Raw genomic sequence first — 27,247 nt, forward strand, 5'->3', positions numbered from 1 at the left:
TCCGTGAGAGGTTACAGCAGGGGCAGACAAAGCTGGGTGACAGTCCGAGTCCAGCCTGGCGCTGCTAGCTGGGTGACCTTGGGGAGGTTGCTTAGCTTGTCTGAGACCCAGTTTCTTCGACGGGAACATGAGGAGAGCAGTACTTTCCGGAAGGATCGCGAGGGGGCTGACAGCTGAGACGTCTGAAGCAGCTCGGAAGATATGTGGCTCGCAAAGGGTCCTCGAGAAAGGGGAGTCATCACTACCACTGGTTTTCAGGAAGCCTGAGAGAAATTTTGACTCGGTTTCCAACAGGTAAGCTCACCCTGGGAGAAGACCGCTGTGGGCAGCCTGAACAACTGAGCAGGGCTTTCCTGTCTGGGTCGCCAGCTTACCCTCAGATCACCTCCAGTGTTTACACACAAAGTTGCTTACGGCGCTCATGCGTGCCATGATGGTAAGAATTCTTCTGTCTGCCCGTGAACCTTGCTTCCAGTGTGTTTTGGAAAAGGGAAAGCGCCTGCACACGATGTAGAAATTTATAAAACCAGGGGATCGAAGGTTGGTCGGCATCTTTTTTCTTTCTCTTTTTCAAAAGCTAGGAAGGTCCTTCCTAATGCTTCCCTTCTGGAACGTTTTGACTTCCAGAGGTCCTCTTGGGCTCCTCTTGCTTCAGTAAAACCTTCTTAGTTATTAGCTAAGGGTAATAATTCTTCTCACGTCCACGGTGACCCACTCACGCACACAGCCACTCAGAACTGTACTTACTGAAAACTTCTAAGTTTCGCATGATGAGCTCCAGTATCTCATGGGGTCAAAAACCATTCCAGAAGAGTTAGCCCATGGTGCTACTGTACTGAGATTATCCCAGAAATAATTACCAGCAAGTAGCCAATGTGGCTTTATATTCTGTAGAAAATGACCACAAAATGAACCACATTTAAACAATTAGAAACATAATAAAACTTTATTTATTCAGAGGGCCTAAAAATCCCTTCAGGCCTTGCCATCATCAGGATAAACAGCAAATACCGTATATAACTTTGAAAGCAACTTCTGGTTGAGCGTGCTGTTCAGAATATGCATATACGTGGCCTAAATGCTGTGCTGTAGGGTCTCGTCTGTGTGTGTACAGACGTCATTTTTATTTTAACTCCAGTACACTTAACACACGGTGTTACATCTATACCTAAGTCTCGGGTGTACAATACAGTGATTCAACGCTTGCATGCGTCACCCGGTGCTCATCCCAACAAGTGCACTCCTTAATGCCCTTCACCTATTTCGCCCATCCCCCCACCCACCTCCCCTCTGGTCACCATCAGTTTGTTCTCTTAAGACTCTGTTTTGTGGCTGGTCTCCGTTCTTCTTTGTTCGTTTGTTTTGTCTCTAAGTTCTGCATATGAGTGAAATCATATGGTGTTTGTCTTTCTCTGACTTATTTCCTTAGCAGCAGGCCTTCTACATCCATCCACGTTGTTGCAAATGGCAAGACTTCATTGTTTTTTGTGGCTGAGAAGTACGTGCACACACACACACACCACGTCATTCCTTCATCTACTGAAGGACGGCTTCTATATTTGAGCTATTGCAAATAATGCTATTAACAGAGGGGTGCATATATCTTTTCAAATTACTATTTTCGTATTCTTTGGGTATGAAAGTAGGACTGGGTACTAATACACAGTAGTGGGGTTACGGGATCATATGGTAGTTCTGTTTTTAATTTTTTGAGCAACCTCAAATGTTTTCCACAGTGACCGCACCAGTTTGCATTCCCACCGGCAGGGCATGAGAGTTCCTTTTTCTCCACATCCTCACCAGCAGTTGGTGTCTCTTGTGTTTTTGACTTTAGCCATTCTGCCAGAGGTGAGGGGATGTCTCATTACGGTTTTGGTTTGCATTTCTCTGATGATGAGTGATGTTGAGCATTTTTCAGGTGTTTTTTGGCCACTGAATGTCTTCTTTGGTGACATGTCTGTGTATGTCTTCTGCCCGTTTCTTAACTGGATTATTTGGGGTTTTTTCGTGTTGAGTTTTTTGGTGTCTCCTGTGTGTCTATTTTTATTCAGACTGCTTCCTCTAAAGAGTCCTCTCTCTATAACTCTCCTTAAACAGGGCTATGCAGGTATAATTCTTTATGCCATTTGAGAACAGAAATATCCTTTATTGAAACTCATGTTAATTCCTCTCCCAGAGAGCTTAGAATTTTTGTTCAAACTTTGACAATTCCATCTATGTAGCGATGTAATTAAATACACAGAAAGTTTTACACAATGAATAAAACACTGAGAGCCAAAAATGCAAACAGCTCCAAAGACAACAGAGAGGGAACTAAGATGCGTTTGACTAAAAAAAGAAAACTTTTTAATTCTGTCCTAAGGTACCTCCAACCCAACTGAACAAAACCTGAGCTCACGATGTTATTCCCACCGCTGTCCCCATCTTTATTTCTATTTCAGCTGCCCAGAAAGACCCCCAGGCATCACCCATACCATCAGTGACCGTCTTGTGAGTTTTAGCTCTTAAGTATTTTTCACACAAAACCCATCTCCTGGCTGGGCATTGCCACTGCCCTAGTTCACCTGAAACACTAATTCAGCGTGCTTAGGGGTGTCCTGACCGCTCCTTACCCCAACCTCCCCTCCGCATGACCTTTCCTACAAAAATCCAATCTTTTCTCATACCTCCTGTTCTGCCTGCCGTAAAAGCTCCTCATGGTCGGCAGGATAAAATCAGAGTGCCTTTATTTGGCACCCAGGGCCAAATATTTGTTTATTTGTTTATCGTTGGTTTCCCCAACTGTGACGAACACTCCATAAAGGTTGGATGGCTACTACCTAGAACGGTGCCTGGCACATAGTTGGGAGCTCAGGAAATACTCAGGAACGAAACAGCAGACACTCGTGCTTCTTTACCTGGCCGCACCTCTTCCCTCACCGCTTCCTGCCTCACACTTTACACTCAGCAACACTGAACAACTTGCGTGGAACACGCAGTACTCTCAGCTTGTAACCATGTCATTCTTTAAAAAAAAAATTTTTTTTTTTAATGCTTATTTATTTTTGAGAGAGAGAGAGACAGGATGAGTGAGGGAGGGGCACGGAGAGGGAGACACAGAATCCAAACAGGCTCCAGGCTCCGAGCTGTCAGCACAGAGCCCGACGCGGGGCTTGAACTCCTGAACCGCGAGATCGTGACCTGAACCGAATTCGGACGCTCAACCGACTGAGCCACCCAGGCGCCCCATAATCATGTCATTCTTGCAGCCTGGGATGCATTCGCTCTGCCTCTGAGTCAGAGAAATTCATTTCCATGCATCAAATTTTGGCTCAAATACTGCCCCCTATGGGAATTTTCAGACAACCTCACCTGTTGACTAACCCCCTTGGCGGTCTCTCCCACCTGCCTTCAGACAACCTCCAGCATGTCAGGGACGTGGCTGTGAACCGTCACTGCTCATTTACAGCTGGCTCTGCCCCCACACTTCAGGCCAGGGACTGTGATTTTCACCACTGAACCCCAATACTAGCAAGGTTCCTGACACAGATGAGACACTTACATAGTCCTGAAGTAAATGAAACAAGGAAGAAAGTGATGATGACGGCGAGGGCGATGGACACAGCCAACACAATGTACTGCTTACCGCGGACCAGGTACTGTGCCTGGCACCTTATATATAAATGACTCGTTAAACCAATTAATCAAAAATTAACAGTAAGAATGTACCTAGTTTTGTACAGCTAGTATACACATCTAGTTTTAGCTTCTTGCTTACGTACAAATTAAAATCAAGACTTAATAATTCCCAAAACAAAGATATAAATGAGGGATCCTTTCTTTTCTGTTTTACCAGATGGGTACACAATCTCCATATGTGTAGGGGTAAAAGCCATCTGATTTAAGTCATATTCCCCTTTTCCTTTAAGCTCTACTTCCCCTCAGACATTAGGAAAGAGAATGCTCATGGATCTTTCCAAGATTATATCCTAAGCAGAGTGAACATCAAATGAGTCTCTAACCAAACTCCCCCTAGAAAGAATATGCTCAACTAAAAATCCTTCCATGAATAAGATGTTTTTTTTTCCTTCATGATTCCTTCCTATGAAATTGATAAATACCTGGCCAGCTTCTATCACCATTCCATGTAAATCACTAGCTTAACTAAAGCATTTAATGGCTATAATTTAATGAATATGCAACTTCACCTCACAGCTTTAACAATGAAGCTGGGATTCAGAAGCCCAAGTTCTGGTGGCATCTATGGAGTCTCATGGAGAGGGCCGGACCCCAGATAATGGGGTCCTCTGCCCGGCTCGGTCACTAAGCTCAGGGGCAATCAGGAAAGAGTCACTGAGGCTCTCGGAAAGGGCCTGACTTCCACTCCACAAAATGAAAACTACTGCCCGCCCTACGTCCCTCATAATTGTTGAGAGGGTCAAATCCCGGCATGAGGACTTTGAAAACTGGAAAGCAACAGATGTATTATTATTATTCACTGCTACCTGGTTCTGCCACCTCAGCTGAATCGAACCTCCTCTCTTCACCTTTGTATGAAGAAAGACACAGGATTATAACCTCTCAACTACATAAAAGAATTGTAAGAATCAATGGAGCAGTGTTCGGAAATGTATCTTCCCTCCCCCCCTCACTTCTGTGGAAGGAAGACACTTTGTAAACGATTTCTACTTAAAACAGAGAGAAAAATCAACCACACTGCAACTGGTCTGAACAGTTAACGCTATGCAAATAAGTCCCTTTCCAGTCAATGTAACTGAAATAAAATTTTGTTAGAAACCAAATATGACAAAACACACACACACACACACACACACTCCCTTACTGCACCAACAATTAGCTTTGCAATTACTTCTCTAATAGATACGCATAATGCAGCCCACTGAAAAGACATATTAAAAGCAGTAAAACTTTTGTTAAAGTCCTACCACACACAAAGAAATTAGAAGTCAGTAACAGACACGGTCCCTCCTGTGCTCATAGCCTGCACGCGCCCTCCCCCTCTTCCTCTTCTGTTCTTTTCTCCTCCAGGGATACTCACCCCAGATTCAGGTGTTTGAGTTTTTGAAGGCTGCTGATCTGTGTGGGCAGCTCCTCAATCTGGTTATTAAAGAAGTTCAGCACTTCCAAATTCTTCAGCTCTGCTATGTTTGGCGGCACAGCTAGGGAAACAAAGATGCTGGGTGTGAATACAGGAACCTCGCTCTGCGTCAGGAACGCCAGCAACACATTGTGTTTTTCTTGCCCAGGAAAGAGAGATGAAACTCCAGTATGACCATCTGATTCACATATACACACATATTACTTTTTGTAGGTTTTTCTTAGGTTCACAACTCACCATCGAGTAGAAATGAAAACGCTTCTTTAAAGGGCAAGAGAGAATTTCAGGCTGCCATTAATAGCCCATAGGTGAATATTCCAAAGCATAAATTCTTTTAATTTTTTTTTTCAACGTTTATTTATTTTTGGGACAGAGAGAGACAGAGCATGAACGGGCGAGGGGCAGAGAGAGAGGGAGACACAGAATCGGAAACAGGCTCCAGGCTCTGAGCCATCAGCCCAGAGCCCGACGCGGGGCTCGAACTCACGGACCGCGAGATCGTGACCTGGCTGAGGTCGGACGCTTAACCGACTGCGCCACCCAGGCGCCCCGCATAAATTCTTTTATAACTGCCATACGATGCCTCACAAGTACGACTGTTTTCTTCCTTTGGGTTTCCTTGCACCTCTACCTGAAGGAAGACCGCAAATGCCAAAGCCCTTCCTGGTTAATGATACATTCATCAAGGTGTTTCAATAATCTGATATCTGAAGAGCTGTTTTCTTTTTTTAAAGTTCATTTTTATTTATTTTGAAAGACAGAGTATGAGTAGGTAAGGACAGAGAGAGAGAGGAGAGAGAAAATCCCAAGCAGGCTCCCCACTGTCAGTACAGAGCCTGATGCAGGGCTCGAACTCATGAACCATGAGATCATGACCTGAGCTGAGATCAAGAGTCGGACACTTAACTGAGCCACCCCAGGGGCCACATGAAGAGCTGTTCTCTTTACACTGCACTAAATCACAACGTAAGTTCAACCTCAAATGATGAAATATTCAACCAACCTCTTTCATGATTTTGGTTTCTGGTCTTTACACCTTGATCGATCTCTCTCTCTCTCTCTCTCTCTCTCTCTCACACACACACACACACACTTTACATCAGATTAGCAACAGATCAATGCACTGTTATTACACAGAAATATGAAAAACCAACTCAGTAGCATGATATGAATACTAGCATGCAGATCAAAGGTTAAGATAAACCAATGAGGATCTAAAAGAGTCTTCCTTCCCTAGAGCATATACTTGCAAATATCAACTTGCAGGCCAAAGGCATCTTTACCTCAAAAGTACTAACTCTCCATTGGTAGCAAGGAGATCTGTAACAGATGCCCCCCATCGCTAATCCAGCCTTCCTACAAACATTTGATACAAACCGTTGGCTTGTCCACGGTTCATGTCAATTCTAACACCAAGACTACCCATGTTACCGAAACCACTGACATGGGCCTTGGGTACAGCACAACAAAGGGTCATGTCTTATGTCAGTGCCTTTACTTCCCATCCCAACACCTTCCAGGGCGCACTCCGGCAGACTGGGAAAAACCAGGAGCACCTTTACTTAGAACCACTACAAAGGTATACATCCGATTCCAAACAGACATCTGAAATAGTTAAGGAGGGAGCCGCTGCGGGAGCTCTGGTGCATAACTCCCAGCGGAACAAGAATAAGGAGGGCAGGCACACTGTTCGTTACAGTTCCGAGTCCTCAATTTCAGCTTCATAAAATGTCTAAGGTATCGATGATCTGACTTCTGTTAGAGGGAAGAAGGCTTGGTAAAGGCAAGGGAAATGCTTTCACTGGAGGAAGGGATTGTGAGGAATATGAATCAGTCTGGATTCAGACACTTGGGAGGTGGCAGCGGTCCCGATGGAAAATGCACAAGGCACAGACAGTTAGTTACTCAAGGGGACGGTTTGGGGAGGAGATAAAAGGGTGGGTTTCCATGGGAAAATTGAGGCAGCTAGAAATTAACCTCCAGAAAGTGTACTCTTGGATACCAACATGAATGCATAGAAGCCCTACCTGTACAATTTGGCCTTAAAAGCACATTTATTTTTTTTAAAATTTTTTTTTTTTTCAACGTTTATTTATTTTTGGGACAGAGAGAGACAGAGCATGAACGAGGGAGGGGCAGAGAGAGAGGGAGACACAGAATCGGAAACAAAAAGCACATTTATAGGTGTGTGGTCGGGGAGACACTTTCCGGGGAATCAACGGCATTCACGTCGCATAAAGGATCGCAGAGAAGTTCACTCAGGTGCACCTGCTGAGTCGCTGGGTGTTGTCAGCTGACTCTTCTCTCCCCACAACGTTCAGTGTGTAGGGCACAGCTCTACTGATGACTACAGCCCTGCTAGTCAGCCCTGCTTGGGGACCTCACCCTTTTCCCCTGTGCACCCTCCAGCTACCACTAAGCTTCTCTCACTGCATTCATCTGATTAGTTTGAAGAGCAATAAAGAAAGTTAGTGCAACCAGGAGAAAATGATGATCTCAATTTAGCCACAAACCAAGAATAATTCAGCCAGAATTACTGCTGCCTTCCCCAAGTTACTCTGCCAATGCAATTAAATGCTGGTCTGAAGGTATCGCCTTTTTGACAGGATGAGAGATTATTTCACTCTCCTTGCTAAATCAGTCCAATTTAAAACCACAAATTATGCTAAATGTGATTTAGGGCTTTGTTTTGTGGACACAAACAATAACCCTACATTCAATTTACTCTACTTCTCCCAGCCTTTTGTATGCATATGAATTTTGTTGTTGAGACTCCATTCAAGCTAAAAAGGGAAAAACATTACACAGCTAATATTCTCTCTCAATTACCGAATACCCACCACCTGGCCTTAGCAAAAATCAGAAGAAATTAACATGCAGACCTGGCTGGATGGGATAGCATCCACTCTTTCAGCCAGTATTTAGAGAATGCTTATGATGTGTATAGAGCCACACTTTTAACACCTAGCATTTCAATACGTCTGGGATTAAAGTGAGAAAGGTGATCTATTTAAAGAAAGTAAATTACAAAAGAAGTCTCAGAGTAGATAAAGGGAAACAGCTCTTGGGCTTGGAAAACTAATTCTAATGAAATTATACATAAAAAAAGAACCAGTTAACAATATGAGCTGTGCAATAACTAAATTATACACACATGCAAGATGAACAAATGCAGTCTTTAGGAAAAAAATGGCAGTAATACGTCACCGGTCAGAATACTCTGGTGAAATTTTTCAAGATCTCTGCCTGACACATTAGCATGAAGTATTTCAAAATGTAAGTGAATGGTCAGCTTCGATAGATTTATTTTCTTTAAAGTTTATTTGAGAGACAGAGACAGAGAGAGAATCGCAAGCAGGCTCCACACTGTCAGCATGCAGCCCAGAGTGGGGCTCGAACTCAGGAACCGTGAGATCATGAACTGAGCCCAAAACAAGAGTCAGATGCTTAACTGACTGAGCCACCCAGGTGCCCCCCGATGTATTTCTAATTACGCCCTTGCAACATGCCTTTTCGTCGATCTGTTCAGTTTGTGACTGTGACCCCAGCTGAGCACGAAGTCTAGAGACAACAAGGAGCTGAGTACACAAGGGCAACAGAGGGCCGTGTGCTGTGTGGACACAGGAGTCCTGGCTGGATTGTGACCCTTTCTAAGTTCTCTTCCACCTGGCTTCAACATTCTACGATTCTCCAAAGAGCTGGATTAAGAAAATCAACAATATGGATTTAAATAATGCAACAAATGAGGTCCTCAATTAGGAAGCTCAGTCATGTAGAACTTTGCTTGTGACAGAGCACTGAGTGTCATTTTCTGTCAAAAACGGCTGCTTTGATTTTAAGACTCCAGTTGCCACGTTTGAGAGAGAGGTCCCTGACCGCTCTCAGGCGTTCCCTGGCTCCTAGATGCCACATTCTGCTTTAGTCACAGGATCAGAGGACCACTGGGAACACTCGGGCCAGAGTTCCCGCTGTATTTTAGCAAAGGTGACAAAGATGTGGTCCTGCCACCCCAGGAGCTATACCCAGGGACTAGCCTCAGGCTATCTTCTGACAGTTCACAATTGAGACTAACGAGCCCAGCAGGAGCCTCTTTTCCTTCAGGGCCTACTAAATCTAGAACCTGGACGTTATTCTCATTTGACGTGAGAAGCACGAACCAGCCAGACTTAGCAGTCGGCCTCTGCAGTTCTGGGACAACCCGACGAGAGTCGGCCCAAGTCCCGGGGTGGGCTCCCCAGTCAGGGCCGGAAGAGGACCTGCCTAATCTCCTACATTAACACCCCCTGCGAGGCTCCCTCCCGCAGGAATTCTCAGAAACCACTCGCTGGACACAACGGACAGGCCAGAGCGCTCCAACTCTAATCAACTGTTGACCCAGTAGCGAGCAAGAGTCAGCTGTCTCGTGCAACGGAAGAACCCGAAGAAACGACTGTCATGGCAATCGGACCTTCACCTGAGGAGCGTTTTGTTCGGGGATGTAAAATTAACAATTCCGTAACCAGTAACTTGTTTTTAAAAGCCTACTAGTTCATCCACACAATAAAAAAAGTACAGGTACACTCTGGAGCTGGGCTGTCCGAGGCGCAGTCACGACGGAAAGCAGTATGGACGTCCCTCAAAAAATTAAAACTAGAATTACCATATGATCCGACAGTTCCACTTCCGGGTATTCATCCTGAGGAAATGAAATCACTGTCTCCAGAAAATATCTGCACCCGTGTTCACTGCGGCATTAGTCACAGGGACCAAGATGCCCACCGATGCGTGGATGGACAATGAAACAGGGTGTGTGTATACACAACGCAACACCGCTCACCCATAAAAAAGGAAATCCTGCCATTTCCAGCAACATGGATGGACCTGGAAGGCATCATGCTAAGTGAAGTAAGTCAGAGAAAGACGAAAACGGTATGATCTCACTCATACGTGGGAGCTTACAACACACACACACACACACACACACACACACACACACACAAACTCACAGAAAAAAAGAGATCAGAGTTATGGTTACCAGAGGTGGAAGATGGGGGGAGGGAAGGGAATTGGATGAAAAGTATTACAAATAAAGAAAAAAGAAATTTAAATCTAGATTAGTTGCAATTAGGTACAATTAATAATTCAGTTGCCTGGTCACACAAGCCACATGACAAATGGCTGGTGGCTGCTGTTTGGACAGCACAGATAGAAAACATTCCCTTCACTGCAACAGGTTCTAGATAATGCTGCTCTAGGGGGGGTCTCAAACTTTCGATGTAATTCGAGTACATCGGAATTACTGGAAGGCTTCTGACAGCACAGATGGGGGGTGGGTAATGCAAACCACAGAGCTCCTGACTCAGTAGGTTTGGGATGGGGCCCAAGATTCTGCATTTTCAACAAGTTTCCAGGGGACGCTGATGCTGCTTGTCCAGGGACGACTACGCTTTGTTCAAAAAACTTTTAGTTTACTGGGGACATCAAAATCATTAATCCAGTACGTTATGTCCCTTCCTTCACGATATAATGCTAAGTAAGATCACCCAAATTAAGACTTCTCTGTCACCTCAGTAAGCTACTGAGACTCTGACTTGATGAAAAGTGGGGAAAAAAAACAACCCACAAAGGCAATCTAGATGGTTGATTGGCCCACCCAACCTGGGGGCTATAATCCTACTTTCCAGTCAGCTTCTGCTTCCCCAGGAAGTAGCATCCACATCCTCAGTTCAGAGGAAAAAAGGAACACTAGAGGTCATATGGCGCCCAGGCACAGCTGGGCCTGGCACACACAGAACCAGGCCCAAGAGGCGGGACTTCCTGCTTATCAAAGGAACAGGAAGTACACAACCCCACTAGCTTACACACATACCCAGTTATCCTGAGCACCTACAGGCAGCTAACCAGCAACGCCCTCAACACAGAAGCACCAAATGACCCTGATGAAATCTCCAACATGAAGAACGGAGGTATCTTTCAGATTCCAAGTATCTTGGGATGGAACCCCTTCCATGGGAGCAGATGAAGTAGCACCAGAAGTAACTAAGCAGTATCTGTTAACGTGACTTCATGGGCCTCCAATCAACAGCATCCACCTTCTCAGAAGACCCCTGCCTCAAACCGTGCCCTTAAAAATCCTCACTTGTGGGGCACCTGGGTGGCTCAGTCGGTTAAGCGTCTGACTTCGGCTCAGGTCATGATCTCATAGTTTGTGAGTTTGAGCCCCGCGTAGGGCTCTGTGCTCACAGCTCAGAGCCTGCAGCCTGCTTCGGATTCTGTGTCTCCTCTCTCTGCCCCTCCCCGCTCACATTCTCTCTCTCTCTCTCTCTCTCTCTCTCTCTCGCTCTCAAAAATAAACATTAAAAAAATTTTTTTTAATTAAAAAAAAAAAATCCTCACTCGTGAGGCACCTGGGTGGCTCAGTCAGTTAAGTGTCTGACTCTTGATTTCAGCTCCGGCCATGACCTCAGGGTTCGTGGGATGGAGCCCCACGTGGGGCTCTGAGCTGACAGCATGGAACCTGTTTTGGATTTTCTCTCTCCTCCCCCCTCTCTGACCCTCCCCCACTCTTTTTCTCTCTCTCAAAATAAATGAACTTAAAAAAATCCTCACCTGTAAGCTACTGGGGAGTTCAGGACTTTGGGGTATTAGCCCCCTAACTCTCTTGGGTGGCACCAGACCAACAGATAAAGCTTATTTTCTTCCACTGCAAAAGCTTGGTCAGTTTTTGTTGGTCTGCTGTGCGTCGGGTGGACGAACTCTCATTTGCTTCAGTGACACCCATACAAATCTCTATGGTGCAATCAGTACTGAGGAAAAAGAACAATGTAAGAGGCAAAGTTCTGAATTCCCCAGTTCATCGAATTAAGTCACTTAGCAGCAACTTCATCATGACCAAGCGTGGTCCTATGAAGAGGTGCCCCTTGCTACACTTCTGGCTGTCAAAACACGGAGAATTAAATGGAGAATGCTGGGTGGTAATGACAGCACAGACAGACCAGCTGGGGTGCAGCCGATCCGGGGGCTTCTCGAACAAAAGCATCTTGTGGCCCGAGGCAAAGAAACAAAACTGAGAAGAGTGACAGGCTCTGGGAGCAGCAGGCACCCTGCAAAACATAAGGACAGGCGCTCGCCTGTGTGCAGCCCACGGAAGGGCCAGCGGGTCAGGCAGTGGTCTTTAGAGCCATATGGTTGGCACCGACAGCCGGGTCCTCTTCAGCTACAAAAGGGCAGCAATAGACCATGCACCACGTTACCACCCACGGCTGCTGGGAAGCCGGAAGCCGCTCAGAACACATGTAGGTTTTCATCATAAGCACGGGTATGAAATCCGGAGTTGTGAACCCTACCCGCCACCTTCCACCAAACTTCTGAGTACTTAGAACTACGCTGTGCCTAACTATTTTTGCAGAAACACCAGGCTTTTTGTTTTGGGGGGTTTTATTTAATCTGGAGATTCCTACAAAGGAAAGGCACTAGGCTATAGCATGAAGGCCAAGAGGATTCGGCCTGCATGCCTCTTTGTAAAACTGAATTCAGGGCTCAGCCATTGCCTCCACATGGGAAACCAGGGAGGGACTGCCACCCGCCCCAAGGGTCCAAAGAGGGAGACTCAGAGAGGGTTCTTAATAGGAACCACTGCCCACAGCCAGGGCTGAGACCAGCACATGGCCCAGTGGTGGGTGTGCTCCTGGCCCTGCAATGGGTGAAATGCTACCAACTCGCGCCGATCTCCGGAGTGCCACTGACCCACAGGCCACACAAAGCCCAAAGACACCACCATATGGGACAAGGCAGAGCAAAATAAATCAGACAGCACTCCTTCCCCAAACCTTTCCCCAAACCCTATATTTATATTAAAAAGAGACTTGATTGCTATAACAAATGAACATGTTCGGTTAGACTTTGACATGCTTCTGCTGCTTTGTAAGATTTCTTTAACAGAGAAGGATAAGGGAAGGTGGCAGGTAGTTAAATGAGGCCAGTTATTAGATCCCTAAGACAAAGTGCTACAAGAAAGTTATTAGAAAAATTACGAAAACTATGCGAATACATCCAAAGGAGTGAGATTATTCATTCTCCGTACAGTGAGGGAAGAAAGATCACATAAGTGGCGAAAGCAAACGTTTCCTTGCCCCGGTATTGAATGAATTCAGTCCTGGTCAACCACCATCCATCCCCCTGTACTCTGAATGAGGTAAGGTGGGAAGAAACCAAAAGAACAGAAACCACAAGAATATGAACTTGGGGCGTTCCTGGCCAGAGTAAAAGGACAGCCCCTTTAATCCTCAGTAACAGGGACATTCGTCTATTCCTACTACAGACAGGACGTCTAGACTCATTATATAGATGCCAATTCTTCCAGCAAATTAGGAATCACAGTCTTGAATGCCATTTTAATGATTACCTGTAAAGAAGAATCTCTTTAGTCTCGCATACAATTACGCTCTTCAGAATTTTATATGCGAAAAAGGTCATTTGTATTTATAGTGATTAATGACTTTTGTTTTCTGGCCAAAAACACAAGGTGGGTAACGAACTAATTATATCTTAGCCCAAGAACGTTTAGATCAAAAGTATACTAATGCTAACCAGCTTTACAGATTTCATGGGATTTTCCCCAAAGCAGCTATTAAAACAGTGAATTACAGTAGTTATGGGTTATTTAAAAACATAAAGTTTATGAAACAGTAAAACAGGTTCTCATTTAAAAGGATCTACATGTTCCTCAAGGTAAAAGTAAAATACCAAAATATCTAAATGTCCACCCAATAAAGGCCAACATCCCCCAAACCATTATTAGCTTTACAAACGACAGCAGCAATGCTACTTATAGCTAATCAACAGTATTTACTAAGCACCACACCTAGAGGTACACATTTATTGTATCCTATCACGGGCCTCCTTAAGGTTCTGCAGCTTAAGTAATTTTACTAACCAAAAATATCCTGACTTAATTCACTGCAAAAACAACAACAACAACAACAACAACAAAAAAAAAAAACAAAAAACCAAACCAAAACAAAACAAAGCAAAACAAAAAAACCCAAAACAAAACCCTCCTCTTTCAGCAACATTGAGAATAATCAATTCCACAAAAATCTGGGAAGAAAAGTTACAAGCAAGCGTTACGGCAGATTTTACAGTATAAAGTCAAACATGCAAAAATATATGTCCCTGGGCTATAAAAAATATGTACGCGAGGCCAAACAAATCTCCTAAAAAGCTGACAAGCACGGATTTCTGCTCCTCTGAGGATGCAAAATTTACTTGATTTCTGAATCTTTTATTAACTGCCCAGAGAGAACCAAGCAATGGTCTACACAATCTTGAGGAGGACTTCCAAAGCCGGAATTCTTTTAGGAACATACCTGGGGAATTACAGTCCAGGGCTGAGACTTCACTGCCAGCAAGGCAGGATGTCAGTGAACAGCTTTAAGCAGGGAGCTGGGTGAGAGAAGCAGCACTGGGAGGAAAGGCAGTGGCATTCGATGGTCTGGAAGGGAGTGACATGTAGTGAAGGACAAAGGACAGAGATTTCTCTAGAAAAAGATGCCTAAGAAGTTCTGAGACATGGTGAGAAGGAAGAGAATGTGAAAACAAAACCAAAGTTCAATCAATGCAGAAAGCAAGCTCAGTGTCATAAAAAGAGCTATTCCAGGCCCTTAAATATCATTATATGATACACACTCAATCCTCGAATATTTTTTTAAAATGTTTATTTAACTTTGAGAGAGAGAGAAAGACACAGAGCACAAGTAGGGGGAGGGGCGGAGAGAGAGGGAGACACAGAATCCAAAGCAGGCTCCAGGCTCTGAGCTGTCAGCACAGAGCCCGACGCGGGGCTCGAACTCACGGACCGTGAGATCATGACCTGAGCCGAAGTCGGACGCTTAACCGACTGAGCCACCCAGGCAGATGCCCCTCAATCCTCGAATATTAACATGAAGAGGGAGACATCAAATTCATACACAAACACAACATGCTTGCCAACAGTTTGTGTCTTCTTTTACAGTTAAGAATGACTTCAGCAAGAGAGCACGCAGGGCTGCTTCTCTTCTTTCCCCATCTTACATTTCAATGCCGAGGAAGAGAGTAATTACATGAGGAAGAAAGAGAGTGGGGGATAAATGCCCATGGCTAGAAAAATCCACACAACCTGCACCAGTAGCTTTGGGAAGGCCCCCTCTAAGAATAACACCTTTGCCTTTAACTTCTGGACTTCTCCCTACTTTTCCATCTGAATATGTTAAGATCCAGGGCCAAGCTTCCTCCTAGATGGACAGGGGTGGGATATTTAAATGGCACACCTACATCATTGGGAGGGGCAGCAGGGCAGTGGTGAGCACAGAAGCTTGGAGGCCATGAAAAGCCCTCCACCTTCCAGCTCCAGCTACTTGATGGCTCCAGGCCTGTGGCTTCTATCAGACAGGGAGTAGGACGTCAATACATGCTAGTTCTTTGCCTCCCTTCTTTCCACGCTCTAGTCATGATGTATGTAAGGTCGGCCCTTCAGAGTCTAAGAAACTTGGGAGGGCCTTACATGTCATTTGCCACACAGTGCACGTGGTGGGACAGGCGGACTTTGTGGGGCAAGAAGAGAATTCATCTCAACTTTCTGAAGGATGAGTAAGATTTGAAGAGGGGCAGGTCCTGCAGATACGAAGCAGGTGATCAGAAAAGCATATATTCAGGCAGGAGGAAAAGGCTACAGGAAGAGTCAAAAATTAGACAAGAGGGTTCACACTAAAAATATCTGAAAAGGATGTGGATGAGTTTGCTAACTGGTGGCCAATCACATCAGAGTGGCGTTCTGTCCTAGTAGGCTGACTGGCAAAGAGAAAGAAAAATTGAAATGGGAAAGGCATTCATTCTCAAGGTTTTAAGGGAACTGAAATATGTATATACTGTGAAAATTACCAAAGGGAAATCTCACTAAAATGGACTTGGGAGGCCAGCAGGGGGGGCACACACGTCCTACCGCTTGCCAACTGTAGCCCCAAGAGGAAGAGCTGGACCTTGCACACAGATACCACTTGACCATCTCTGCCGGAGGAAGAAAGGCTTACCTCCTCCCCCTGGCAACAGGCCAGCCAATGAGAGACAGTCACAACTCAGCCAATGAAAAACCACTATACTTCCAGCAACCAGTTTACGCCAACGGGCTTTTTGTTTATAACAGCATCCCCAACTTCTCCCTCTCCTCCACAGAGGAGGTGCCCCTCTCCTTTGTTCTCCCAACTTGTCTATGGTTTTGCCACAGCAAATTGCAATTCTCTGCTATTCCCGAATAAGCCCATTTTTGCTGGTAAAACAATGGGTAGTTTTATATTTAAGGTTAACAATATATATGCATTCCACTCAAGATTACAAATTCTTATTTGACAAAATGTAAATTTCAGTAGCTAAAGTAGGTGGAGCTTTTGAACATTTTTTACAAGTTATCAAAAGTGAATTTCACATTGTACTGAAAATCATCTTTTTAGGGGCGCCTGGGTGGCTCAGTCAGTTCAGCATCTGACTTCGGCTCAGGTCATGATCTCATGGTTCTGTGGGTTCGAGCCCCATGTCGGGCTCTGTGCTGACAGCTCTGAGCCTGGAGCCTGCTTCGGATTCTGTGTCTACCTCTCTCTCTGACCCTCCCCTGCTGTCACTCTGTCTCTCCCTATCAAAAATGAATAAAAGTTTAAAAAAAAAATTATTTAAAAAAAGTCATCTTTTTAAAGTTTTGTACAATTTTCCAGCAAATACCTCTAAGAAACAGCACCAGTATATCTACAGTGCAAATATACTGTTATATTTCCCCTACTCTAGGGTTTCTAAATCTGAGTTACATGCACCCCTAAAGAATTTATGGATGGTTTTTATAGGATCCACAAAACCTATGTGCATTTTTCTAGGGGCCATTGACACAGTTTCACCCTATTAAAAAAGGCTGGTGAGTTATGAAATATTAAGAACGTCTGTAAAGAATATATACACCAATGAAATGTACCTCCTAGAGTATCTTCTCCCACCCTTCTCCATAGTACACACACACACACACACACACAGATTATTTAGGAGAAATAGTCAACAGATAATTTAGATATAAATTTTTGCTATTCAATCAATCGTGTTTGAGAGTCTTACTATAAAAAGTAAAACGAAACGCTTTTCAAGATCAGCTTCCCCAGAGAGGCCAGTTATGATCTGCAAAAGGACAGATCCAAACTGCCCCCGCATTTATTTTCTCCACAGCCTGCCACCGTTCTGAAATTCTCATAACTGAAGTCATTCCATTTAAAAATAGACTGTGGAAGAATTAACACACTACACTTCAGCTGGCTTCCTTGTAGCACTGAGTAGGACCCCAAGAGAAGAGATCCTAGAATAGGAACGTATCAGTTTGTAGTGCGGGATCAGTGGGTCACCGTCTCTGAACTAAGGACACGTTGAGAGTCAGCTTCTCCAACTTCACCCAGTGGCCTCAGAGTTGGCTGGTCCCGGACTACAGGGGCAACAGATTCTTCCGCATGATGACCCTGCAGGCTCATTTACTAACTAGAACCAAAAGGAAAGACAAACTCCCAAGTGCACGTCAATTTTTTTATAGTAAACTAACCACCGGTATCATCGGATAGATACTGTCTAATTAATAGCTGCTAGACCCCAAGATACTATGTATGTAGTTCTCCAAATCCAATCTTTCAAATGATGGCATAGTAACAAACTGATAAATGTGCACTAATTAAAAAAAATAAGCTATTGATCAAAGCCTCTGTATTATAAATACATTTATACTCTCTTAAAATGCAAACAGCAAGCTGTTTTGACATTGTCACAAGATAAATTCATGACACACAGACGATTTATTTTGCATATTCCCCCTCGATTTAATTTCATACAAGCCATGCACAAGAACTTTTGCATAAGGCATGACAAATAATCTATGGAAGAAGAACTGACTAGAGACTTCAGAACAGAAAGGTGCTGCACACTGGTGAAGGTCATTCTGATGAGTTGGGACAGTTAATTTTTCTCATTCATCTCAACAATCTATGAGCTCTGTAGAAAAGGGTTTAATTTATCAGGCTTTAAAAAAACTGCTTCGTTTTCTTCAATATAATTGGATCTGCATATTCTGAGAATTACGCCATTATTTTCATGTGGAAAATGCCACTTAATTCATGTATAACAACATTTACCTTTAGCTATCCTATCAATACACATATCTACATAAAATTTTAAAACATTGTATTAACCTCTACGTATTTAAAACCTTATCTTCTATAAATTATTGAAATAGCTAAAAAAAAAAAAAACCCTAGCACTTCTTATTCATTATAATTTCGAATTCATACATAAGCTATAACTAATAGGAAACAGTCTGTTAAAAAAATAAAACATGTTTCGCCATAAAACTTAGGTTTACTGCCTGACTAGCCATTTCCGATACATTAAATGACAAGATACGGTCACATTAAGGCCTCATACTGCAGGCAAAACTCCTAAAAGCTCAAGGAAAGGTTTTATAGGACAGTTCAGAGTTCAAAGTATAAAAGTGAACAGTTACATCCAGAGATCTGCACTTATGAAAGGTTTACACAGAGCTGGCTGTTCAACGTTTACACACAGCAAAATGATATCCTCTGCATTTCTTACACAAAATGATGAGTACTTAAGCCTCAAAATGCATGAGTCATAAAATATAAAACACTATTGTCATATTCAAGGTGCTAGCAATATCTGTATGTGGGTTTTGCTATAAAAATAAAATTGTTTGTAAAATTAAGAAAAGCTTCATGTTAAAAAATTATGCCCAGAAATTGTTTTATCACTGACTCAGAGTGTAATTCATTTCATAAAGCATAGTATCCTTCCCGACACAGTGGTGTTTAGTAGAAGAATCTGTTAAAGTACACACAAAATGCACATTTCCTTGAGTTTTACATGGTTGTTTTTCTCTTTTTGATTCAGATCAAACAAAGTCATTTTAATTAAAACTTCTATTAGGGAAGAAAATATTTAAAGAACTGTGATCTCTTTTAATGTCTCAGATTTGGCAGATTCGAGAAAAATAATACATGCCTATAGTCATCTGTTCAAATGTTTGGAGATTATCAAGATTAAGAATTTATTCTGTAGCTTTACATTTGAAAAAATACATGGTTATTAAAATCTGGTTACACATATACATATTTTAAACTTTCTTCCCCAGGAATAAAATCTCACATGTGCCAAATACAAAATACTACAGAAGGCGGTAAAATTCTTCCGATGTAAAGAAGAAAACTTTGTAGCTTGAGAAAGAAGCCATAATAAACACTAAAAAATAGTATGTTGAGACTGAATGATAATTATAGGAGCAAAACAAAAAAATAACATATATCCTTAGAGGGATCTACCTCAATTATGGCACAAGCTGCACCACGTAAATGGCAACAGCAACATACCCTACTGGACACAGCAGAACAGCCTGCAAAAAAATTGAATCTGACAGCACAAATTTGGTTTTTAATCTTTGGGCAAAAGACCTGGGGGGGGAAAAAATACATATCTCAACAGTGACCTCTGGTGGACAAGTCCTAAAATGACAGCCTCAAAATGAAATTCTAAGACTGAAAACCAAAAGCACTTATAAAGCTAATGCTTCCAAACCACCATAAAAACCAGGTATGAGATTATGGAGCCAAATAAAAAGACTCAGCTTACACTGACTTAAAAAGCAGAGTAATGACAAAGACAAGGACTGGAACAGAGGGACAGACGCACAGGAAACAGCCTTTGAAATCACCGCTACGTTCCCTTCTTCCAAAACACGGAGAGCTGGCAAGCCCTTGGGTATGTCATCTGTCTGCTCTGACTTAGCACAAAGCACAACTCATCACCTGCCAATCCATTAATCAACCAGCATTAACTGAGGACCCAGCATCTGATGTTCACCATGCTTTTGGTACTTTTCTGAGGGTAGATACAAAACAGCATCCGATAGGGCTCCTCAGCTCAAGGAAATGATAATGCAATTACCTCAATGAAGGAATCAGTAAGTAACCTAGGCCCTTAAACATAGAAAACCACCTTTACGTGTTAGAGGAAGAGGCCCAGAAGCTGTCACATCCGTAAGAGCAAAAGGACGCCCTCCGGAGAAGTGACAGCCAAGTCCAGGGGGGGCCTCTGGGGGAAGGTGTGCCCTTGCTTCCTCCTGACATCAGCGCCAGTGTTCCCACCTGTGGATTCTTAGATGCACCTGAGGGGCGCCCTCCCAGCACCTCATTCCTCAACCAAGAAGGGTCCCTATGACTAGGAACACGATAAGGACATCAATTTCCAGGACATAAGGTAATGCTTTTTTTTTTTTTTTTTAAATAAGTTTATTTATTTTGACAGAGAGCAAGAATGAGCAGGGGAGGAGCAGAGGGGGAGACAGAGTCCTAAGCAGGCTTCCACACTGCCGGCGCAGGGCCTGATGCGGGGCCAAATTTCACGAAACGTGAGATCACGACCTGAGCTGAAATCAAAGCGTGGACACCCAGGTGTCCCAGATAATGCTCCTCTAGGGCACTCGTAGTCCAGTAGGTGTTGCACGAACCCACGAGTAAGAAACAGAGTGTGTGTGGGGGCCACATCGACTCAAGTCCCCATCCCACTTAGTCCTGACACCGTGCAGTTTGGACACAGACTGCTTGACCTCAGGCCAGCTGTCTCCTGTCAGGACCTCCCTGTCACCTACTGTTCCCCACTATCAATCATTACTGCTTGACACAGGCAACTGCTGGCAAGCCACCACGTGCTGGGCGACAGGTGTCAAAGTAAGAAACGAACGGTCCCCACTTTGGAGAAAACTTCTGATCTGTCTGGAGAGAGGGAATAAATATCAAGCAGAGAAGGACAAGCGGGGCCACACTGGTGTAAGGGTCTGTGAACAACAGGAGTCTGGGGAAGAGAGATTTCCCACTGCCCAGGGCAGTCAGGGGAGCCTCGGGCAGAGGATGAGGAGGCAAGTCCGCGCAGAGTGGAAGAGAAGAGGCAAGGTGGCACAGGTGCAGAGGCAGGGCCGGCCAGGGGAGAGACCGACCCCCCATCCGTCTGATGCACTGGCGGAGGACACACTGGCTGGAGGAGGACGGGCCAGATGAGGGTGGGTTCTGAAAATCAGGCGAACTGCACCTTCCCCCAGGGGTGCTTGCTATCACAGCACGAATGCGGTTTCAGAAGGGGCAGCCTGGCGCCATAACCTCATCTTCGCTCTGAAACCAGTCTCCCTGGGCCACAAAGAACCTGTGCTGGGCTCCCAGCTAGCACCTGCCCGATCAGAGCAGAAGGAAAGAAGGGAAAAGACTCACTCATGGCTCTGCCTTTCCTCTGAACGCATCAGGGAGATGCTTGCATCTAGGAGAGTTGTTTCAGGCAGGGTGAGCCCCCCGGACTCTACCAAAACCCGTCCACACTGCCCCAATTCTCCCGGCTCAAATTTAAATAGTGTTGCTGTAATCATGGTGAACCTCTCATAGCGACTGGCTTGACAATTTGTATTTTTTGTGAACTCAGGGAAAACTACAGAATCTCGGGCGAACGAAAGGATCATGTGACTGACCACGCCCAGCTTCCCGTGGCCTCACTTGGACCACGTGGATAGGACCCGTCGATGTCAAAACCACCAACAGGGAAAGGAAGTCCGTCTGATGCCATACGGTCCCTGATGGCTCTGCAGACATTGACTCCAGCATCACACGGTGTCCCCAAATGGAGGTCCCGGTCTGTGCAAGCCCGTCACTCATTCGCTAAGTACACAGGTGGAAATGTCAAACAACAGCGTAACTGGCAGACTCAGAGAAAAACACAACTACTTTTGCAAGATAAGAGCGGGGCTGAGCGGTTTATCTTTCGTGTCCCACTGGCTTTAATGTAGCAATGTCAGCCAGGTCCTATTAAAAACCACAGAAAGTGAAAGACACTGATTACAATACAAAGTGACAGGAGGGTGTGCTCAGCCTCTTAGATTTCATGCATATTTATATTTCCATCAAATGGACATATTTACTATAAATACTGGAAAAACCATGGCGAAGTCATTCATTTAAATGCCAGAAAAATAGTAAAAGATGCTAATTTGACCTTAGTGGAACAGATCGAGTGTCACTGACACTGCACACAATGGCTTGAAACAGAATTTACCAAGACGATTAATTAGAGTTTACTGGATTAGGTCAAGAGTGTCTCACATGGGGGGGAAAAAAAAGAACAAAAAACAAAAAGCAGGGAAGGAAGAAATCTGAAGTCTGAATCCATTCACAGTCAATGTTTTTAAGAGATACAATTTAACTCCACGTTTTTGCCTCTCTAAACCCATCTTGTCTTAGATGCCTGGAGAAAGAAACAGATTCACCCATCTACGATTTCTGTCTTTGTGGACATGTAAAAAGAAATGAACTACAACTGAAAAAAAATCTCAAAACACCTGAAAGGTTGGTTTCTTTCTTTCTTTCTTTCTTTCTTTCTTTCTTTCTTTCTTTCTTTCTTTTCTTTTCTTTTCTTTCTTTCTCTTTCTTTTTCTTTTTTAAAGAACAGATAAATTAATGATGTAATAGGAACAAAAAAGCATTTAAATGTAAACTCTTTTCGCTCTACTGATGATGCAAATCTAACCACGGGAACCTTGGCAATTAGCTATTTTTATGAATTGTGCAACAGCTTCAGGAACTTCTCACGCAATCTTGGGGAATTCAGGGGTTACACGGTCCACCCTTCGAGATAAAACTGCAGTACCCTCTAAACTAGGACCATGGTCTCAGTGGACAGCTGGGCTGTTTGCTTTGAAACCATGAAAATGGCAGCATATCAGCTAGTCGGTTAAGCGTCCAACTCTTGATTTCGGCTCAGGTCATGATCTCACGGTTTGTGGGTTTGAGCCCCCATCTCAGGCTCTGCACTGACAGTGTGGAGCCTGCTTGGGATGCTCGCTCTCTCTCTCTCTCTCTCTCAAAAATAAATAAATGAACTTTAAAAAAAAAAAAGGTCACATGAGACTTGGAGCCCTTACTTTCAGCTTCTATGACCACCATTACTCAAACGTGACCATTGTGCCACTCTGCCTTGGCCTTACAAATATGTGCTTTTTGCTGAAAAGGAACTAATCTGCCTGTTTCCTGCACACGAGGGGCCTTAACTGCCTTCTTAATTCTCAATAATCAACAGCTCAATGACAATGTCTCGAGCACTATATAATGCACCCCCCCCACACACAGATTCACGACACAAATCCCTCAACATGACACCCAGCTCAATTTCATGGGACTCAGAAAGCTCCCTAACATATTCTCACCACATGATTAGAGAATCATTCAAGTCTACAGGAGCTAAGGCAAGCACAAGGAAGTGACAGTCAATTAGGAATGAGAAAGCAGAGTGGGTCCCTGTCATTACAATCTTTAAAGGCACAGCTCTAAGAATAAAATGGCCCATTATCACTCACATGAGGTATTGTCATAAAAATAGCTATCAAATGTCCTCTAGGTTAACCAGGCCATGACACCACCCACACCCCCAGAGAATTCCTCTTGGGGACCAGACTCAAAATGTGAAAAATACAGATGCAGATTGATAGAACTTCTACAATTTTGTGGGTTTCCCCCGCTTTGATCAGAGAAGAAAAGTATCACAACAGTTAATTATTCCCCTTTTCAGGAGAAGTACAGAGAAAGCCAGGAACTCTTACATTATTATTTGGTAGTACTTTTTTTTCATGCAATACCAACGAATCTCCTGGCCGTTCAGATCGCTGTAGCACTTACCACCCCTGAATGGAACCATTTCCAGAGAAGCAATACCATTTTGTCTTCCGTTTACACACGTTAGGCAAGAATTCTCAAAAAAGCACAAAATACAGGGCAATATGCTCATGCATCATAGTGTCACCAAAAACGATTTTAGGTTTCCCCAAATATCATCTGTCATGAGTGTCTTCAAAGGAAACAAAAGAATCTATGGTATCACAATATTACCTCAAAGTCAGAAACAGTCTAACAAACGATGAAGTTAACTCACTTGTTAGCTTGTTATGGCTGAGGACCAGTTGTGTGATGTGGGATAAGGAGACTGTAAAAAAAAACAAACAAACAAAAAATCACAGTCAGTAAATGTACACGAATTATCCCCACACTCCTACAAGGTAAAGCGTTCAATTATTTTCACAGGTTGAAATGCTACCACTCACAAAAATGGAAGCAAGCCTTCATGTAACACTGTTAAATGTTAAGCCAAATTAAGAAAAGTTATACAATTAACACGGCAATTAGCACAGCAAGTTAGAGCTAACGAGATTGATGTCACAGGATCAAACATTACGAGGGCCGACTGGCTTTGCTAGGCGACCTGTTCTGCTGGCCTAGCCTGAGGCATCCATCTCAATAACGTGTGCCAGTCAGAAGAAGGGTCCCCAGAGCCTGAGAGGCACAATGCCTTAGCTGTACTCAAACGAACATCACGGGCGCCTGGGTGGCTCAGTCAGTTAAGTGTCCGACTCTTGATTTCTGCTCAGGGCATGATCTCGCGGTTCATGAGTTCGAACCCCGCATCCGTGCTATCAGCACAGAGCCTGCTTGGGATGCTCTCTCTCTCTCTCTCTGCTCCTCCTCTGCTCATGTTCGTTCTCTCTCTCTCTCTCTCTCTCTCTCTCTCTCTCTCTCTCTCTCAAGATAAATAAACTTAAAATTTTTTTAAATCATGTGAAGACAGAAAGATCATGTCACAATAAACAGGTAGCACAGTACTTCATCTATGTCCATTGGCAACCCAGAAATTCTTCTACACGCTATCAAGTGACTAATATATCAAAAAAAATTCCTCCGAAATTATTTTGGTTGATGTTGCCACGCCCCTGCACATTGTTCGCCCGTTTCAAATAGTATTGTGAAGTTTTAAACTAAACAAGAACAGACTTGCTTAAAAGAAGGTTTTCCAACCATAAAGAAAGAAAATACACACAGATCCACCAGGAGAAAAAAAAAAAGGCCAAGAAGAAAAGTGACCTGCCTTCCATTTTGGGTTCTAAAGCTCCACAGGATGACCAGCATATGTTTTAAATACACATTATACGTAATAAGCAAACAGATTCAGGCATCTTTCCAATATTCTTTCTCTAAGAACATTATTACATTAATGCAGAATTTCTTCCCTAAGAAGAAGACAAAAATGTTTCTCAAGCAAAGTCTTAGCATGCCTGCAAGAAAATGAATAGATCACTCCTGACCATAACTTGTATTTTTTTTCAGTCCTCAGAAAGTTATAGGAAATTCAAAATGCAGTACAGAGACCTATTTTCCTGCCCTGAACCATTAGAGATTATGCCACAGGCCCGATGGTGCATAAGCTCGGAGTATTCGTACGATGACATCCTATGGCAAACCACAGCACAGCCACCCGGGCCGAGGACTTCCTGTCACCCGTCGGAATCGCCTAATCCTTGGCCCTCACCCGTCTCCACCAAATGTCCCAATCATTTGTTCTAGAGAAAGCAATCCGGTTCACGATCCCGCTGCACGCAGCTGCCGGCCCTCTTAGGTCACCTGTCGCCTGCATTTCTCTCTCCTGGACTTTCATGAGCTTGGCAACTGTGAAGGCTGCAGGCCAAGTTATTCTACACTATGTCCTCCGGGCAGGTTTGTCATCCGTTCTTAGATTTAGGTTAAGCATCTTTGGCAGGAGCGTCGAAGAAATGCTGTGCTCTTCTTCCTATCAGGTGGCACACGATTTCAGTCCGTCCTGTCACTGATGATCTTCCCTCGATCACTTCTGCCTGCCAGGCTTCTCCACTGAAAATGTATTCTTTTCCCCTTTGTAATTAATAAAGGGGAGAAGGGGGGTGAGGAAGGGAGAGTACTTCGTGTTTCACGTTTCCTGTTCCACATATTTCATGATCCCCAACCAGGATAATCCTTACCCTCATGGTACGTCTGGCAATGTCTGGAACATTTCTGATTCTAACAACCATGGCCACTAAGAACCTAAACTTTCCCATGTGGCTCTCACTGCATCCGTATTAGGACAGCACCGGTCTAAAGCAGAGGCGTCTTGAGGGCAGGCGCCAGGACGCTTCTAAGCATCCTACGAGGCACAAGGCAGCCCACTGCCTTGCAGGAACGTCCAGAGCTAAAAAACAGTGTGGGCGCTCCTGCAAAAACAGTTGGGTGGAGCAGGGTTTTAACTACTCAGGATCATCCAGTCCCAACAGTATGGCTGTTGAGACACTGCAACGTACTTCTTTATTTTTGTAGGGCTTTGTGATTTCCTATTGCAGTCAATGGATTATTATCTATTGTTATTATTCATGTCAGTGTTCAGATTGTCTGATTTGGCCACAGGGAGCCCATCCAAGCTGGCTGCTGTCCTTGTGACAGGTCTCCATTGCTCCCTGAGCACCTCCCTGCTTGCTGGCACAGGATATCCCGGATCATCTTGTCCTTTTCTGCCACAGCCCTGAAATCACCATTTCTCTAATGAGCTCTGGGTCCTTTTTGTGGAAAATGGTATTTATAAGACACAATCTGAACACCAGATGTGCTCACTGCTATTTGGGGCTCAGTATTCTCAGCTCCTCTCAGTGGACAGAGCTTGCACACGCATACACATGGACATACGCGCGCGCGCGCGCACACACACACACACACACACACACAATCTATACCGATTCACTATTCAAAACCTTGAGTTCACAACAATACATGCAATTCTAATACAACATCATTCGGTTCATTCTAGCTTTTTCCCTTTCCCTATTTGTAATTTCCTTCTCTAACATGAGCACCCTGGCTTCCATTATCTCTAACCTACTTACCATGTAATCAATAAGCCTATATATAACTGCATGAAATGGAATTCTGTTACAGCTGGGCGGGGACGGCTCTATGTGTATTTGCAGGGGGACCCGGAAATCTGGTTCTGATGCTTGGTTAAGATCGGGACAAACAGGCTAGTTAGAGATGTACAACGTTCAGCTTAAACTTGAAACCCCCAGGGCCAGCTTGTTTACACTGTTTAGGGATACGGAGGCTGATAGCTTATGCCTGGCTACGAGGTACGTGCCCAGGTGGGCATAAGAGACATTGCTGGACATTTCTGCCCAGGCTCTCCTCAAACACTGATTCCTCACTCACGTCTTGATGGTTCACAAACCTGGAGAGCAACATCCCGAGC

At 44.1% G+C, this 27,247-nt stretch overlaps 1 protein-coding gene across 5 annotated transcripts in view; it reads right to left on the reverse strand.

Annotated features, from left to right (window-relative positions):
* RSU1 (Ras suppressor protein 1) overlaps positions 1–27,247 on the reverse strand; it is a 203,775-nt gene that overhangs the window by 140,693 nt on the left and 35,835 nt on the right. For 4 of the 5 annotated variants that reach the window (XM_030320476.2, XM_030320481.2, XM_030320479.1 and 1 more), the window contains exons 3-4: positions 24,101–24,151; positions 5,039–5,159 (exon numbers count right to left, since the gene is read on the reverse strand). In XM_030320476.2, coding sequence (XP_030176336.1) covers positions 5,039–5,159; positions 24,101–24,151 — 172 coding nt within the window. The remainder of the gene's footprint in view (positions 1–5,038; positions 5,160–24,100; positions 24,152–27,247) is intronic. The other variant, XM_030320478.1, reaches the window with a different exon arrangement.

Source organism: Lynx canadensis, chromosome B4, assembly GCF_007474595.2.
Source record: "Lynx canadensis isolate LIC74 chromosome B4, mLynCan4.pri.v2, whole genome shotgun sequence".
NCBI lineage: Eukaryota > Metazoa > Chordata > Mammalia > Carnivora > Felidae > Lynx > Lynx canadensis.